Consider the following 19,706-nt stretch of genomic DNA (forward strand, 5'->3'; position numbering starts at 1 on the left):
GTAATTCCATTTGGCAAATCATCAATCTCATTCATCACATTGTGTCCAATAAGGTGGAAATGATTACACAAGGTGGTAAAAATCCTTGCTCCCTGTAAGCCATTTGTTTTATTCTTGTTTTCTCTAAGTTAGAATTTGATCCTAGTAGTGTAGGGATCAGTTTATATTAATGAATTACAATAGCAATTTGAATTTGATAAAGTGCTATGGGATTACTATTTGATTGTTTCATTCACTGAGGCACCACTGCTGGCCAAAACTCCTCTTTCCTTCTCCGTGTATTCTTTCTCATGTTCGGGTATGTGCTATGAAAACAGACAAAGCTATTTCTGGCAACTACACAAGCTATGCAAGAAAAGAGTTCTGTATCACTTCCATTAAAAAACTTCCCCTTTCTTACCCGTGCTGTACACGCTACGGGAGTCAATTGTCAAGGTAACTTAAATCTCCCCAGATCAATGGTCTCCCTTATTGGGGCCTCTCCAGCACAGAAGTTTCCTGACCCATCTTTTTACCCTTCCTTGGGGGTCTGTAACAATTTCCTATAAATGTTTTACTACTTCTTTTAGCTACAGTTTGTGTTTGTCACATTAGCTAACCCACATATGTAATTTTACTCAAAATACCACAACCTCTAACTAGAATGCCACATCACTTCCCATCTTCTGATTTTGTCTCTTTGGTAAATTGTATACTCTGATATTTTAATATTAAACCATTTCTCCAAGAGCCAGTCAAGTTTCTACTTTAAATATTTACTGTTTTGGTCTGAAGCACCATTTCATGTTCCTCACATTTTTATGCAGACTCTCTTCATAAAAGAAAGTGAATTTCCTTCCTCTAGGCAATGCTTTCTATCTATATTATGCACTTCAACAAGTTAAAAAATTACTTATCCTTTAAAAGTTGGCTAATCTCTCTCCCATCTTTCACTACCTATCCTTTTGCTAAAACAACACACATAAAACTGAATACTAAAATTACAAGACTACTTCCTTGCTAATTTCTTATACAGATATGGCCTGTCAGTTCTAGATGACTTTGGATCAGCCCCAAACAAAAGAAAATATTCTGGGTAGTATAATCCTGCATGGAACAATGCGATCTGTATAAAAAATCACTTACTGAATCACCAGCACCTCTTTCCACTCCTAGGAGATCTCCCATCGAAGCAATGCCTGAATTTGTGTAGAGTGATTTGTGGCTTTCCAGCTGTCATTCATTAATTCTTAGGAAATACAATATACAATGCAATAGTACTCAGCCTGAGGTTGTAGTCTGCTGTGTCTTAGGAAGAGTGCAATTTGCCTGCTGAATGGTCTCTAAAATTGTTTTCAAACAATAACTGTAGCCCATTATTTCTATAACCCCTCAAACACATTTCACTCCTGATGAAATATTGTGTCGGTCGCACAGACCCATAAAGGAGGAAGGGCAAGGAATTGCATCTGTGGAGAGTCTGGTCTATGAAATGAACTGCTGAGCTGAAGACAAGGGGGTTTACTCCAGTACTTTGTCATCCATATTTTCTTGGCGGGGAAGAAAGCGCAGGCAAGCCTGAGAGCAGGGGCTAGAAATGACCTGGGCATGCTCATCCATTGGCTTCAGCACTTTACCATCCAGCTGACCTGTAAAAGTTGCCTTCTTTTAGAAATAATATTGCTTAGCTATAATGCACTGCTAGCTGCCTCATTCTTTGACCAGAGACAGGAGAGGATGTTGGGATGTACCGGCCCCATTTGAGGATCCAAGAGCCTGGGGACCTACCTTTAGAGCGAGCCAAGGAGCTGCTTGCACAAAGCCAGTCAGAGAGACTGTGTAATGCCTGCTTCATCAAGGACTTCTGGCAAAATCCATGGCAAGTTCAGCTCAGCCAAAAACACCGCACCTTTAGACATGCACTGTAGCAGAACTTGAGCACACAGGGAAGTTGTCTGGTGGGTCTCAGGCACCCCTGGCTTCCCAGAAATCTGAGAAGGCTGCATAGGGATTTTTTTTTTTAGGTCTATTGCACTCTTGAATTTACATGTTAATTAGCCTGAACTGCACATTAGGTACCTAAGAGCTTTTTTTTCCCTTTTAACCCTTACACAGCTGATTTAAGAAGTAAACAAAAAGGTAGGAGCAGGAGGTAAACCTGAAAGAAGAATCGCTTACAACAAATACTGGGGTTAACAAAGCATAGCCATCCTTCAGTGTTTAGTAGGCACCGTGACACCAATTATTTTAAGGAAGGATTTGAAAAACAATGCTTCAAGTATTTTTATGGCAAACTCCTCCCATGCTCAGGGGTTTTTGTGCTTTTAGCTATTACATCTGCAACTGAAGCTAACTGTGAAATTAGCAATTTATTTATCCCATGGTACATACACAGTAAAAGTGAGTAAGGGTCAACAGTGAACACTATGAGTGAAAGTTAGAACCTTTTTTATCAGATTTCATCACTCAGTATTTAATCAAATACCTGCAGAGATTCCCATATTGAAACATTTCCCTGTTCCTTCTTGTTGTTTGTATCACTAATACCACTAACACGCTGCTGTTATTTTTAAACAACGTAATATGAACTCCGCCAAAATAACAAATCAGGACTGAAGGAAAGTTGACCTTAAAAATGGCTGCCTGAACTGCAAAGGAGCAGAAGATGCCATTAAGTATAAAAGAGAACATAAAGGCCTACAACTTGTAAACAGCCTTTGATTCTTAACATTTAGTAAAAATAGGTCTCCTTAGGAATGCATGTACACATGAAGGTATTTTTCAAAATTCTATCTTTACAAAAACTACGTTAGAACTTGAAGGCTGTTTCTCGTATTGTGTCCTATTCTTAAAAATATATAAATACAAAGGGAAAAATATCTCTTATGGAAATTAATTATTTCTGATTATTAGGCACAGATTTGAAAGAAGATTAAATAGGGTATAAAGTTGTTGCTGATCTTATATATAATTGATAAACAAAAAAGCATACTGAAGGCAGGTTAACAGTGATAAAATTACCCAGACTACTCTGTGTACGTAATTGCCACTAATTTAGATTTATCCATCTGAAATCAAGATGTAATTATGCATTATTCTATTTGATATTTAGACACCTCTGTAAAATGGAAATTTTAGTTTAGTGAACAAGGAACATACAGACGTTCCTAAGAAAAGTGCAATCTGAGACATCAGAAAAAAATTCTATTTTATCTTCTCATTCATCCAAAATCAATGGACTATAATAATCACCAATGGGTTTTAGTGATTTTGTATGGAATTGAAGGTAATAAGTAGATAAGAACTGAAATTTTCTTGCAAAAGCAACAGCAGTAATACCTGTAGACAATCAGATGTGTGAGCAACACTTTCTGAAAGCTTAGTGAGTGCCTCTTTCCTTTTCTAGTAATTTCTTTAAGGCTGGATTTTTTTTAAATTGTGCATTTGAATTAAACTAAGACTACTACTATCTTATCTACAAAATGAGAACCTGAGTTACCTGTATGGCTGTGAGGATGTTGGCTAACGCCTGGCCATACGTGTCATGACAGTGAACAGCAAGAGCACTCAGAGGAATTTCTTTCATAACAGCTTCCAACATTCTTTTCATACTTCCAGGAGTCCCCACACCAATTGTGTCCCCCAGAGAGATTTCATAGCAGCCCATACTATACAGCCGCTTAGATACCTGATTAGAAACAGAGAAACATGAAAAGGTCAAGATGAAAGAATACAAAATAGGGTCAAGAACATACATTAAAAAGGACACGCTTCTGTACAGGTTTCACATTTTGACCCGCTCAAGTGGACTTATGTATCAGAAACCCTCTATTCATTCTTGAAAATTGTCACCCACAAAGAACGCACCATAGATCCTCTTACTTTAAATTTATAATTCTGCTTCTGTACATGGAATAACCAAGCAAGCCAAATCCATCAAAAACTTTCTTTTTGACTCTCCCACAAAATCCAAATAAGCAAGATTTTACACTATGAATTAAGTTTCTGTCAAGCCCTTTCCCAACATTTTCCTTTCTCTGGGGATTTCCCAGCTGTTTGGTTTTCTCCGTGTACTTTCCAGCTTACAAGTTGTGCAGGGTAAAGACCTGCCCTTTTGTTTGCTTATTACACGGAGCCAAGCACATGGCTGAACTAAGACAATAAATAATTAACAAGAACCCTGATTTTGCTTTCTCTTGGCACTGAAAACATCAATGAAAACTGAAGTTTTAACATGTTGTAGTTAGTATTAATTTTGCTTGCTTCTCATGAAATCAAACATTAAAATACTAACAAAGTAAAACTGTAACTTAATTAACAATCTACTCCTTAAGTTTTAGAATTGTTCTTAATACCAAACAAAACCCTATATAAATAGTTCCTATTTATGTAAGTAGAGCCCTAAATGTTTCTGGAATTATGTCTTTGAGGAGTTCTTTGAATGAGTAAGAGATTTGAGATCTGGTTTCATGTTTGTATGGAGAAAGACATATACTCAGAAGCACAAAATTATGTTTGCACCAAAAATATTGCTTTAGAAATTGAGTGTAGGATCTTTCCATCTCAGTTTTGTTTAATTTATTTGGAAAGGGTTTCACCTTATTTCCAGTTACTGAGTATGTTTGTCCCCTTTAGCACTCCCCATTGTGTATCAGCAATCCCAAAAGGCCACTCCACTGGAACAGAATCCCAATCTGGAAATTAACTGTTTAGAAATGAAAAAAATACAACCCTTTCCAAGACATCTTCAGTTGCACTGGACTCTGCTGTTAAATCAATTTCAGGACTTCATCAGTGGGATTGCTGTGAATATGTCTGAGGAAGCTGACAAAGTGCTGCACCAGCGGTCTCGGAAGTGCTGGATTAATATTGCAGTTTGCTTAATTCAAAGAACAGCTGAAAAAGAACTTCAAGTAGTCTGAATCGTTCTGCTTAAAGCTTGGAAGTGCTGTGACTATTGCAAAGGTAGGAAAACTCTTTGTGCTTTAAAGCCAAAGAGCCCCTGGTTCGTGTGAACATAAATTAAATATATGCTTCACCACACTTTTGCAAAAAAGATTCTATCTTGCAGCATATTTTTATATCATCAACACAGGACAGGTGTTTTAACTGGACTACTGTTGTAAGGAAAAAAAAAATCATCTGCAGTTAGTGGTAGATTACCTTTATTTAATCCCCAAACTTTAGGTTTTGTTTAAGATCAGGGTAAAAGAAGCAGGCTGCATTTTTTTCTCATGTTCTTTTTAATTGATTCAAAGTTTTTCTAGATGAGCATTTTAGTGATGACAAAGAGACTATATAAGCTGCTAGAAATCATGTTGCATTCAGTTCATTCCTGTGCTCAGTCCTTAGGTATTTCAGCTTCTGAAAAGAAAAGTCTGAGAGATGAAAGAAGGGAGGGGGAAACTGCGAACAAGCTGAGCATCATCACTGACTTGTCATGATCTAACCTTAAAGTGACCCTTACGAAGAGATCTAGATTTAATTTCAAGAAGAATGTGCATGCTTGGAAGCCGAATGGGAGTTTTTCATATTGGATTTTCTATCCCACCATAGTAGGAGGCAGCCCATTTGTTATATTAGTTTTGTAAGTTTTCAGTGTGGATTTTTGGGAGGAGGGTGGGGGAGAAGAGAACACACTGTTTTGCCAGTGCAGTCAGAATGTAATTACGAGCTTGAAGCTTTGTTGATTGAACACGGTTGTGTTCTGCACCACTGAGCAGTTTTACTATGCATGAGTCTTGTGCTACTCCCCTTGGGAGCAGTGCCCTGACACCAAGCATTGATCAAAATGGGAGCTGGTGACCCAACGCTGCAACCCTTTAGGCATGTGAACAATCCTACTACGGGAAATAGTATCTAAAACTATACTCTTAAACTGAATACAGAAGATCATAATTGAGTTACAGATTATTTTAAGCAAATAACAGCATAAGAATATGCTGCTGTAAGGGAAACTTTGTAATAATCCAACAGCATTCAAATGAGAACAGGCACATTTTCTGTAGTCTCATCAGCCTGTACGCTGGATAATGCTTATATGAATTCACTGTTCCAGATTAAAAGGAAGCTAAGGAGAGAAAGAAGCTGACAGAAAGATAAAAACAGCCCAGTATATGACTGGAAGACAATAGATAACGCAACTGGCTTCAAGGATGTTATAAGGTGCTTTGAACAACTTTCAAGCCTTATTTGCCTAAGGTTGAAATTCACGGACCACAGGAAAAGAAATAGTTAAACAGTGACTCCATTTCAAAAAAAAGCAGAGTGATAAAAAAGATCTATGCAGTTTATTTTAATAGATTAAAAATGTTTGGGTTTTTTTTAAAGAACCATATGGATGTACCAGATGGTTTCTAGAAGTCTGAAGGCATCTGAAGTTTGCCCTCACTAGGTAACTATGTGTAAAACAGTTATGTACCTAGTAAGCCAGAAATGCATGCCATCTGGTTAATGAGCCACCTCTCCTAATTGGTTTTGCTTCAGTTAAAAAATCTTTTGCTCAAAAAAAAAAAAAAAAAAAAATTGTTCACTGTCATTGACTGCAGAAGAAACAGTCTAAACCTTTCAATCATAGCTGCTGGCTGCAATGCACAGTCAAGGGAGTCACACACTCCCATCCCAAAAAAGATGATGACCAGAGAGGCAGCTCTCTGAAAGGGCTTAGCAACACGGCCAGTAATTTTGATAATTCTCATTCAGCAAAGGATGAGTTCGTGTGTTTATGTAAAATCCATTAACAGCTCATCAGATGCTTCTATACAAACATCAGTGCTTGCTGCATCAGGGCCTCAATAACTTTAACGAGGCAGCTTTTATTCTTAAACACACACAGAATGGTGTACAGGTACACAAGAAGACACTTATTAGGATGAAGACAGAAAATAAAATATCTGTGTGAGTGAAAGTTTGCAGGTTTGGAACATTAAGTAGCACTCCCACTGGCAAACTGAAAAGGACCTCTTCTGTGCAAGGAGAGTAGTGAAAAAACAAGGAACACGTGGAAAGAAGCCTGTTGGGGAACATGATATTGCAGTAAGCAATTTACCAACAGCACAGCTGAATCTGTCATCACCCCTCTAACTAAAGCTGTGTCACTTCTAACTCTCACTTCATATTAAACCCAATTAATTTAGAAATACTGAGTACCTTCCAATTTAGCTAATTTTTTTTCAAAGACTGTGAGTATATGTGGCTGCTGTGGGAGAAGTATTATCACAAGTTCCATCTGCAATGTATACCAGAAGATGCAGGAGAACAGGACCTCAAAGCCACACACAGAGAACACAATATATCAGACAAATGTTGACTAGCTGCTAGTGCTACAAAGACAAAAACGTGGTTTGGAGATTCTGCTGGATCACCAAAAGTAGGTGATTAAGTGTAACACAGAAAACAAGCCTTTCTCTGGGAGGAAGGCCAGCGTGTTTTGCCTTGTACCTCTTGAATTCTCTCCACTTTCTTCTCTACTGCCCATTTCAGCTTTCACTCCCTCTTTGCCTTCCTGCAAAATTTAACTTGTGTTTAAATTTAAAATTTAACTTGTGTTTTGCTCATCTCTTTCTCTGCTGGAAAAAAAGGCTGGATTAAGACACTGTCTTTCTTCTCCTTTATCCTAAATGGGAAAAGGGCGCAGGGCCAGAAAGTGCAGCTTATTCTACCATAGCAGTAGAACAAGCTAAGTAGAAGGAAGTCATGTTGGGGATGAATTTTGGTTCATGTGTCCACCACATGGCACTCACCAGAAGCAAAATGCTGTAGTAGTGGCTCTAGCGGCTGATGCGCAGTATGCTTATGCCAGCGTAAAATGGATTTAAAAGCAGATACCCTTTGCAAGGAGTTGTGCTGGAAATCATCATGTACAACATGGTCCACTGACATATACGCTTGAGCCTATTTCCTTAAGCATTTCCTTACCTTCTTGTTGGAGGAAATAGCACATAATATTTTTCCTCGTGACTGATAACAACCAAAACATACTATTTTCCTTTGATTTGACTGCATATGGTTGAGTGAGGCTATGCGCCCACTTTTAGTATTAGCTATGTTTTGTGTTTGTTTTCCTTGTATTTTATCCATTAAAGAACTTTTTAGGATTAAGTATAGAACATTACTTATAGACATTTTAAAATGTATTTTAGATTCATTATAAAGGCAAGCCAGAAGTTCACTCTTACTTCCGCCACTTTAGCTGGTATGATGTTTCCTTCGTATGGGCATCCCAATGCACATGACACATACCTACAACAAGAACAGAGATACTTCTGTTTTATATATGTGTATTTGTATCCATCCATGTTACATAGAAAAAAAAAAAAAGGTTAAATATAATTTTGAATATTTAAGCCAGTCATTGTTGAATAAATATTTGAATGAAAATTTAAAATTACACCAGATAAAAATAGCAAGTGTATCAATTTTCTTTTTAAATCAGAGAAGAGGGATTTATAGCTTTATTTATGCTCAATGTATGTCACAAGTTGTAAAGGACTGGCAATGCAGCCAAGCTAACACTGTTGCAAGAGATTTCAATTTTTTTTGGTATTTCCTTCTGAAGTTGTGAGAGCCAGCTCAAGTTTTGCCTTGCCTGGCCCACACAAGGTGTCCAGAGGAAGATATCATTTTCTTCCTTGTGCCAGCTACCTGGATCACAGAGAGCAACACATGGACACAAGCAACTTATAACAACTCCACCATCTCAAAAGGCATTAGAATTATGGTGTATGGGGTAGCTTTCACCCTCTATCCCTGCGCTGGCATTTCTGTCCCACAGCCCCAGAGGAATTACAGCTCCATGGCAAGCTGCAGTTTAGGTATGCCTTGGGACAAGAAGAAACTGAGAAGCCAGACCGTGTCTCTCAGCAGCTATCGGCTCCACAACGCACAAGACTTGAAAGCCACAACCAAGCCTCCACTGTTCAGTCTTAATGCTGTGTTAGTGTAGAATTCAGTTTAAATTTCTTTTTTTTTAATGAAAATTTAAGAGCCATGAAATTCCAATTAAACTTCTAATTGCTTATCTTAAATTGGTTAGGAATAGGATTAAACTAACCAGAAACAGCCATTCAAAATCAAAATAAGTACGGCTGTAGAGGGATTTACAACAGATTCAGAAGCAGGCAGAGCCCTGGTCCCAGTGGGAGGTTGCTCAACTGCTTAATAGAAGAACAAGAGCCTTCATCAGTTCCCCCATCATTCCGTTTCCCTCAACACTGAAGGATATAATGTAAAATTATACACTGTGTAATGGGAATGGGACTGAACAGATGCCAGTTTGTAGGTAGTCAAGATCCGTAGGGTAAAGGGTGCATTGATTCTTTGCAGCTGAAGGAGAAACTGATTGATAGAATGTGAAATTAGGAAGAGTAACAGGCAAAAACAAATTGGGAAAAAAAAGTCAACATTTTAAATGCATAGAACATATCCCATCCCTTATATGAAGGTACAGTGTTGGCACACTGGAGGTAGCAGTAAGAATGAAGCAAACCTTGAACCTAAAAAGAACTTGATTAGCCCTGACAAAGAAATGGAAATGGATTTTGTTTCCACAAAAGTGGTTGGGTCCATTACATCCTGCTCGTAATTTTAGTCCAGATGCCTAGTAGGCATGATTTCAATTATCTCTATGTCATTATGAAAACCAGGTTTTTGAAACACGGCCATAGACTTCATTAAATATCACCCCCAATTTAGATGTCACCTGTTTAAGTTTCAAAATTCTAAATTTTCTTATCTGCATTAAAGATAAAAAAAAGTAGCTAGTGGCAACAGTTAAACACTGCCCTGCTTTTCAGTGACACATAACTCAAAAACAATTCCGGGTAATTTCCTTAATTTTTTTCTGCATCACAGTTTTTCAAATGAAACCAAGCGTGAAAAATTTCAGACCCAAAGGATTCCTTTTTGCATAATACTACAGCGCCTCGAGCTAGTGAATACACAGGCTTTTACTGAAATTATTTTGCAGCATCAGCCACAGCACTTACAATGAAGTGAGCAAGAACAGTACTAAATACAAAGTAAATGCAAACCATTCAGTATGTATGTGCACATGTTCCCTTTAATTACATCTATCTTTACATGTTCGTAACGGCTACATACGTTAGATCAAGAAGACGTGCATTTGGTAGTGATAATGTGGCATGAATGACATCTGGAATGAGGTAGGGCAAACAAAAGTAAAAGCAAGCCAAAAGGTATCTCGAGAACAAGGGAATACTCCCCGCGGTTCACACCAGCGAGCAGAAACTCGCCTGAGCTCACATAATTCAGCTGGGCCTGCTGGGGTATGAAAGTATGTGGTGACCTGAAGAATCTGCCTACTACAACGTACAAATCTGTTTGAGATTATGAACTCTCTGCATGCTTACACCACTGTGACTAGACTGACATTTTAAACATGGAAAATATGATAGATATAAGCTATCTGGGCATCTGATATTCGATATTAAACTGGAGAAAATAGGCATTACTGAAAGAATTTGACAGGTAAAGAACTTCCTACCGGAGAGAGAACAAAGTCCTGCGGAGAACAGAAGAACTGTTCTTCAGCAGAGTTCATCAAGGATGAGCTTGGCAGAACTTTATCTAATACTTTCATTTAATGAACTGGCATAAAAAGTAGAGATGTGGTGATAACATGAAATTTCTTGGTACTGTCGATACAAAAAAAAAAAAGCACTGGGATTCCATGGAGAAAGGACAGGAGCAATAGAAATGGGACTCAGTTGACGGCAATGACAAAGAAAGTGAAATGCCTAAAATGAGGCTGTAAAAGAGTAAAATGCACTCCAAACATATATCAGGATAAGCATTTTTAATAGAGGACATAAAATAGGAATTTCATTTGACAAGGTCTTGCTATATTCTTATTGGAAATCTGGAGTCATCTGCTGAAAAAGTAATGCAAGCTGGAACAGATGCAGGCAAGGGCTGAGTCCAGCTAGGGTACAGAGGGCCTAGCGTATGAAAGGAGAAAATACGCACGCCACTGTGAAAGAGGGGAGATAATCATGTGTCTGGTCTGAGCATTTGCCGAGACATCTAGACTTAAAGCAGCACTGGGTGGGATGCTTTGTAATTGTATTTGTGTGGTTCCAAATTAATAAGCTTAAGTGAGAGGAAATAGGTTTCAACAGGAAGGTAGATCTGTTATCTACAGATACATTTGGCTGTTACATTTTCTTTTTTGTGTATGAAATAAGCCATAAGGTTTTAAAAGCATAAGAGAATCCAGCCAAAGGAGAGCCCCAAGACCTCCAACCACACCCCTCCAAAACGGGAGACAGCTTTGGAGAATGTGCTGAAGAACTGCCTAGAAAGAAGAAAATGAACAAGACAGAGCCACAGAAAGCAACGAAAGACAGAAGTTTAAAGACGACTCTGGTCAACTGCAGCAAACACTACTGACAAGTCAAGAAGAATGAGGATAGACTACTGTTTCTGAGATCTTGTCATCAGGGAGTTTGGTGAGAGCCGTTGCAGTTGCAAGAAAGGAACAGAAGCCAAAGTGTAGGAGTTCTAGGAGGGAATCACAGAAGAAGGTCTCCAGGCAGCAATTATAAACAGCGCCTTCAATGAGCTTCGGAATGAAGAAGAGATAGGCGATGAGATATGATATGAAGAACCAAGTAGGGTTAAAGGTGCAATTTTTAAGATGCAAACGCTTGCTTATATTGCAGTGGAAAAAAGCCAGAGGACAGTGAGAGGTTAAGAAAGAGAACAAGGGAGGGGAGAAATAAGAGGAAGAACAGAACATGGGGTCGCTGGGGCAAGTGGAAGGAGTACAGATGGAAAGTAGACAAGAAACTCCTGCTGCTCTGACAGCGGAGGAGGAAGAGAAAGGATTAGGGGAGGGGAGGGAGAAGAGTGACAGAAGGAAGAGCATACTGTATCTATTTTTCCTTAGGAGAAAAAGCAAGATTCTATGTGAAGAAAAGGAGCAGAGGGAAAAAGAGGGAAGAGTTTGAGCAATGAGTTACAGAGGCAACTGGGATTTAATTTGGGGATTCAATTAAGTTGGAGAATACAGCTGTTTTCTAAAAAGATGGCAGAACTGAAAGAAAAAAAAAGACTTTGTAATGAAAAAGACTGTCTTGGTCTCAGGATATTCACCAGAGACACTCCACAGTATGACAGCAGAAGCAAATATCTGGGAGTTCACAATGCAGACTCTGCAATGGAAGTGTTTAATTCTAAGTATGTGCTTAAATCTTTGCTGAATCAAGGCCAAATGTTTTAGTAGCTTAACTACGTCTTTAGCATGCAATCAAGAAAAGAGCCCATGCAACCAGAGGTGGAAAGAAGGACCTGCAGTAAGTGAATGTATCTATACAGCTGCTTTAGGAACCCATGGGTAAATGCTGCTTTGCTCACCCAGGTTCTATGAAATCAGAATTCCTCCCTTTAGTAAAAAGTGATAAAAAGAAGTTCTCTACTTGTTTCACCTGGCAGAGTTTACCCAGTCTCTTGCCCGTTCCACAGATTTCACTGCAGGTGAGTATCATTTGGTCTTATCCGGAACTGTTTGCTATGCATATAAAAACAATTAAAAAAAAATAAACCCCGACTAGTTTACTGTGTAATATTTTGGACCAAAATTCTGAACAGCCTCTGGGGATGGGGAGGGAGAAGGAAGAGGAAGAGAGTTTTCAATTTCTTCCAGTAAGCCAAAACCAAACTGCAATGTTCCACAAACGGTATAGACAGAATACGGTCCCCACGATCAAGGTCACTAGGAATGGTGATAATCACCACCCCAGCCCAATGACTGTGAAGTGTAGGATAAAAACCACAAACAGGGTAAATGAGCAAACTTTTCATAACCAAAGTGTGTTAAAAGGAAAACGAATCCAAGCAGAAACTGAACTCCATGTTGTAATCAGCCCTTTGTCAGCTTGTTTCAGCAAGAGCTCCAGAGCCAGAGCCACAGCTGCTACCACAGCTGGAAGCACGGAGCCTCCTGAGAAGCCAGTTGCAGGCTCAGATGCTGCTGTTTCCTGTTTATTATTATAGTGTAAGTTTGCGTATAATTTACCATGTTCACTGCAGATGTATTTATTTTTATTGGATGTTCGTGCTAAAATGTATATGCCTATCATTTGGTGAATTCGTAATATCAAGGTTGATATATTCTGTCTCTTTGCAAAGGAAGCCATTTGTTAAAAACAGGCAATCCTTACTGTAAGGAGAGGGGAGATACAAAGAAGAGAAGAGGGAAAGGAGATTCTTCCAGAAACAGTATCTCCAAGCCAAGCCCAAAATGTGTAAATAAGGCCAGGATTTTTTTTCCACATTTGATTTAAAAAAAAAAAAAAAAGAGAAACAACCTCTCCGTGTATTTAGTGCCCAGTTGTGAGTAATATATGCTATTCAAATGGATCCTATAGTAATAATATTTATTTTTTTTTAGAATGCCCAGAAAACTGTTAAATTGTGAGCTATGTTCTAGAAAATAACTTCCTCTCTAAAACCAGAGGAAAACTGTTACTCTAAGAAAGGGCCACTTAACTACCTAACTTTTAATAACTGTATCAAATTATCCATGGAGCAATCATCAACATACAAGCAAACACATTGTATTGTTACTTTATTATTTCATACTAACATTTCAAGTCTGATTTTACACTACCCTTTAAGAAGAAACGGGGATCGTTTTTACTTCCCACAGGTATGCCTCTTTATTTAAAAAAAAAAAAAAAAAGCAGCTCTTCTGGTCTACTAATATTTTCTATCTGCAGGCACAAAAATGGGTAAAAATTGGTACAAAGTTATTCCTAAGGAAAATGTCTCCTCTTACATAGTGCAGTCATCCAGTATGATAGAGTTAGTACAGTGGCTCCTACATCCTTTTCTTAACCTGTCCCCCATACAGAGAAATGCACCAAGTCCCCACATCCCAGCAATCTCTGGCTCCTCAAGCTTCTCCCAGGGACTGTGACCAGCTGGCTTAATACTGTGTAACCCTGGAGATTTGTTTACCATTCGCATACTAAAATATGTTGCTTCCAAGTCTATTAAATGTTCATCTACATTTTGTTGTTCCCATAATCTTAAATATGTCACTTATATTGACATGAAGGTGTTGAATTGGTTTTACTATCTAAAGAAGTGATAATGGTATAAATCACCCTATAATCAATATACTGCTAAACTACACATTGTAGTCTAAAAAATGGGGGTTTAAAGCAATGCAGAAAAAGTGTGTACTCCAGCCCTAAGTATTCCAGAATAACAGAATATAGGAGTTCAATGTTTCTGTTCATATTTGTAAAACATAACGCAGCTTTAAACTACATTGATTTGTGCAAAACTGAATTGTTGGCATTTATCTCATGGTACTTCTAATTAGGTACATAAAATATGGTACTGTAAGGTCATCCAAATATCTTGAATTAAAATATTTAAGATGAACTGTAATACAAGAAAAGAAGAGCATTACTGAACTGAATTGTGAAGATCAGATTGCTTTGACAATCAGAAGTTTCAGATAATCAGGATATTTCTTTATAAACAAAACAGACTTCATTATTAGTTTCTGGAATTACATGTTATAAAGTATATTAAAATAAAACTGATGCGTTCTTCCACACTTTTTTCCAAAATACATCCAAATATCACTAGCACAAGATAAAGATAACTGAAATAAATTCTCTTTAAGTTTCCACCCTTTTGTGTCTTATTTGTGTATTGGCATCAAAGTAAAACTATAATTATTTCCTATAATCAACAAGGAATTATATATGTGTAACCTGTAAACTTTATTATAACATAACATAAAAGGTAATAATAATATTGCATACAATCATTTTTTTGGTATCTATTTGTCATAGCAAAAAATACTGCTGTATTTCAAGTGTATCAACCAGTACTTGAATTCTATACAAACACAGATGTAAGCCAAATATTGATACATTTCAATATGCTCTTATGCATTGTGATTCTTAAATGACACAGGACTATAAACAAAGAAGTTATGTACACCAGTTTAGAATTAATGTGTGATTACATATGCTTTAATTTATGAAGCAGCAGCTTTGTAAGGAAATGCTTCTAGAGTTACTTTACAGCAAACATTTGCATCTGTTTTTCTAACACTGAACCTCTAAACATTTGCATACACTTTCACATTTGCACATGCAAATGGTCCAAATGGCCTCAAAAGGGCTATTCACGCAAACATTTTTCAGGACTGTGGCATAAATACAGCTTTTAATTGCTGGTCATGGAGAAGTGCTTTTTAGTAGAGAAAAAAAAATGACAGCTTTTCAGCCTTTATACTCCCAATTAATTTTTATTAGGACTAAGACAGTCCTATGCAGAACCAAATGTTTTAGAGGGAGGTAGTCTGACTTTATTTTACTGTCACAGGACACAAAGTAGGCAGTGAAGAACCATTTGTGGAAAAGGGGGATGCACAAGTCCTTACTTCCTTACTGTTCTATTGTACTAATTGCAATTTATTTCTGTGTCTTTTTAAACTTTGGAATACATTAACTTGGAAGGATCTAGCTTAATCAGAATTTACTTAACCTTTTCTTCACATGTACATTAAAAATACGTTTAAATTAAAACACAATCCAAGTGACTACTGGCAATTACCATTTGCCACAGCTTTTCATCAATCCTGGCTGTTCGGCTTCATTTTTAATCACTGAAAAAGACATGATACTTTCAATACTACCTGAATTGTGCATTAAAAGATGCAATTCTAAAACCAGCAGTCTTTTGTGTCATTTCACATGCAAAATATGCATAGTAGTTATTAGCTGACCACACAGTTTATAACTGATTTGGCTCAGTGTCTTCACAGAATGTGTCCCAGATGTTATTGTAAAATTTTTATGCATGTACAAAAAAATAAAAATAAAAACCCCTTTATGACGCTAATAAATAGTCTAACTTCTAAGACCATACACAAGATTTCGATTCTTCATAAATATTTGAACTAATTTAGTAAACATTTAGAAAACTGTGTACTGTGCTACAGATTTTCAATGTGACAGCTGACAACATAAATTTTCTGGATGATGATCGAGTCAATGTTAGTGCAGCTGTAGCAACAGTAAGACATGCAAAAGCTTAAAGTTTAGTTTCAACTGTTTGAGTGCATTTTTCATAAGATTCAAGGATTGCCAATATTTTATGCTCACTACATAAATTCTAAATTGCCAGTAAAAATAGGAAATAAAATTTGAACCCCTTAAAATTATTTTTGGAAGTATTTTTCAACTGCACAAATAAGGAGTTAGGGCAAGGCACTAAATTATCCATTTCCTGCAAATAAATAACACTTTAAACAATAATAGTGCTTTCAAAAGGAAACAATCTCTGTATTGAAATTAATATAAATACAATTTATGCATATTAATATTTTTATTACCTAAGTAATTCAAGCAAAATATTTAGCCTACAAGATTTATATTAGAAGCCAAAATGTGTAGACGTGGGAGCTTGCTCAAGCAAAGGCTGCAGGTTTTGGCCATGGTTCTTTAAAAGTAGGTAATCTCTAAAAAGCTGATTAAAATCAAAATGTTGATTCTCAGTGTGCAGAGTACAAATCTTTGTCCATATAGGCCACAGTTTCACTTTGTGTTACCTTGCAGCACAAAGCCTATTAATACAAATACTGTAATTTACATAAATTACAAGGTGGTAATCCTTAGCCTATGCATAGGTAGGATGGGATTCATCTGTTCTAACTTCTGATATCAGAGATAATCATCTACAGCCTATGCCTCAGACAGGCCATCCATAGGATGACTAACACAGGACAGGACCCAAGCTCCCTTGCAGCCAAAAGGATGGATTACCCGGAAAGTGGTTCATCTTATCCTAAGGCAGGTAATTTAAAAAGCACGTATGATAAATCATATCCTGAAGGGTGCCTATTTCCCTCTAGTAACTACAAGCAGATTTAGGATGACAAGCTCAGGCTTGTTGTGTGGTCATGCTCACATTTGCCTCATGTTACAACAATAGCTATAAACAATATATAATTATTTTCAGTAAATAGAAGCTACACAACAAAATAAAGCCTGAAACTAATCTTGTCCATGAAATTAAATAACAACCAGTCAAAACATGAGCACCAATTCTAAATACTGAATGTTGACTGATGAATTATGTAACATCCCATCCTTTTGTTTTGAGGTCATTCAACAGAAACTCCCAATTTTCAATTTCTGAAACAATCAGTTTCTGCCCCTTCTTGACTTGTCTATGCGATACAGATCAGGATATAAAGCATAGAGAACACAGCATAAAAACCAACTTGCCACAAAGCCTTGACTGTCTCAGCATTTAGAGAATTTTGCATGGAATTGGGATAGAAAAATGCCCTTTATTTTATCTGTCACTAAAAGCAGCTTCTTTAGTAGCAGCTAACCATGGGATCATAAATCAAGACCATAAATTGCAGGCTTTGATAGCTAACTCTTTTTTGATTGTTTTATCTCCGGGAAAAAGTCACCTCGATTGCACTGAATATTTCTATGAAATCTCTGTTTAAGTTTTACTTTCTGATTATCTTTTCCACACCTTTGTTCACTGAGGAAGAGAAGCCCTGTGTTTTATATATCATTAAATACAATGTAAAACTCCACAAGTCTTCTAAATGTACTGCAATATTTGGGAACTAATTAACTACTTCCACTCAAGTCCAAATGAATTCCCTGTAGTAGTGCAGGCTTTTGTTGGGTGTTAGTACCAGAGAAAATTATGGCTTAGTCTTCTAGAATTAAGTTGGAAATGATGGTCTGCTTCCATAATCTTCTCCCTTACAAGCAGCTGAAATGTTGTAAACACATTTATTTACTTCATGGGTTTGGCATTTAAAACTGATGCTGCTTCTTTATGGGTATTTTTTCATTTTTTTAACTAATTAAAAGTTTTAAGTCTACTTTCTAGAGCTTTGTTCAACTGCTAAGAGATCTACCATAAAAAAAAAAAGTCCTTCTGAAATCTGCATTTCTACATTCATGCTCCTGCTGTTACTTTTCTGGTCTTCAGAATTCTACTCAACAAAAGACAGTACGCTGGAGCTTATAAGAAAGTATTGAGATAGATGGACACTAAACAATCCTTTTCTTTATTATTTCTGAGCAATCATTCTATCTCAATGCTTCCTACAGATTCCTGTAACTCTGCAACTCATGCAGAGTGCATCTGAATGTCTACGAACGTGCAGGAACATGTCTCAGTGTATCACAATACTTGGTAATTATTCTCTTAAAAACATCTTTGTCTGGACTCTGATCCGCAGGAACATTTTATCTCTCATTACTACTTGCCCTCTGCAAAATGTTCCTGGAGGGATTTTTTAAAAGTGCACTCAAAGTCCAGATTGTGTTAACCAGTTCTCTTGTATCTTCTAACTTATTAGCATGCTCAAAACTTTCTTTTCAATATTTTCATGTACTGAAATCCATGTTCAATGGATGTTTTAGATACTCAGAATTATTGTATCAGTTAGGGGGGTTTGTTATGAAATAAGGCTCCACATTCTGCAATTTAGATTCTCAGCATATTTTTATATTAGCTACTTTATTATTGAGTTAAATTAGATCCTCCTGGACAAATACCAGACAGTCCTCTCCTAAATTTTTTGATTTGAGTGTAACATTAGTCCAGCATCTTATCTCCTGATGCCTAATTTTCACGGGGTAAATTAGTTCCCAAGCTAATATCCTGTGATGAAGATAGCTGTAACATAAACATAAATGTAGTTTCTCTTCCATATACTTATCCTCTCTAATTGGATTCTTTACTCGGTTATAATCCCACAAATCAAATGAACCTGTCAATGGCTTCCTACTTCTGAATGATTCACTTTTCTTAAACCTGTAAGCCTAAGAAAAAAAAGCTCAGCTGGAGTGAAGTTGCGTCATTTTCTTTCATGACTTTGAATCTCTTCACTTTGTAGCATATCTGATATTAAGCAGCCCACTTCTGAAGCATTGTGTAATGTACTGCACCTGGCATGACAGACTCAATAAAATTGTCCTGCATGTACTGTGTGAAGTTTGCCTAGGTCTGCATAGTAAAGCAAAATTACAGATCTTTGTACTGGATGCACAAAGTAAGCACTTTTAAAACATAACCTGATTGTATTTTCTCTGAGTTCAATTATCTCATTTCTCTTCATCTCTGTACTGCTGTTTTTTCTGTTTGCTTCATTACCTGCTTCTTGATACCCTTCTCTTTGTATCTCCTTCCTTTGTTTTCCTTCTTTTTATTCTTAATTATTTTAACTGTAATATTCCCTTTTTTTGTGCTCTGCTTCTGTTTCACCATTCTCTGCCTCTTACTTTTTCCTCTCTGTACATGCCTTCCCATCCTGCTGCTTTCTCTTTTTTTTTCTGCCACACACAGTTCATCAGATAGTAGACAATAAATGTACAGGAATGTTGTAGAACCCTATCATGGGAACAGTCTTTTCCATCACATCACTGTATCAGTGCCAGAATAACTGCTACTGGTGCATTACAAATGCCTTAGACATGCAATCTGTGGAAAAAAGAGCAGCAGGTTGCCACTTTCTTAAACATGTGAAAACTAGTGCACTGAAGATAAATTAACATTTTAAGCTCCAACATCAATCTAGACTACACCAGAGGGGCTTCTTCATCACCTGCAGTTTACATCTTCTGGAGCAGTTGCAAAGTCCATTTGTTGACACCGATGGCTATCCAAAACCATATAAAATGCATAAGCTTTGAGGATTCCCT

The 19,706-nt window shown here is 37.1% G+C and overlaps 1 protein-coding gene across 1 annotated transcript in view; it reads right to left on the reverse strand.

The window, feature by feature from the left end:
- HMGCLL1 (3-hydroxymethyl-3-methylglutaryl-CoA lyase like 1) overlaps nucleotides 1-19,706 on the reverse strand; it is a 57,656-nt gene that overhangs the window by 28,336 nt on the left and 9,614 nt on the right. The window contains exons 5-6 of the mRNA XM_009638784.2: nucleotides 8,157-8,220; nucleotides 3,479-3,667 (exon numbers count right to left, since the gene is read on the reverse strand). Of these exons, the coding sequence (XP_009637079.1) occupies nucleotides 3,479-3,667; nucleotides 8,157-8,220 (253 nt within the window). The remainder of the gene's footprint in view (nucleotides 1-3,478; nucleotides 3,668-8,156; nucleotides 8,221-19,706) is intronic.

Source organism: Egretta garzetta, unplaced genomic scaffold (genome assembly GCF_000687185.1).
Source record: "Egretta garzetta isolate BGI_Z169 unplaced genomic scaffold, ASM68718v1 scaffold415, whole genome shotgun sequence".
Classification (NCBI taxonomy): domain Eukaryota; kingdom Metazoa; phylum Chordata; class Aves; order Pelecaniformes; family Ardeidae; genus Egretta; species Egretta garzetta.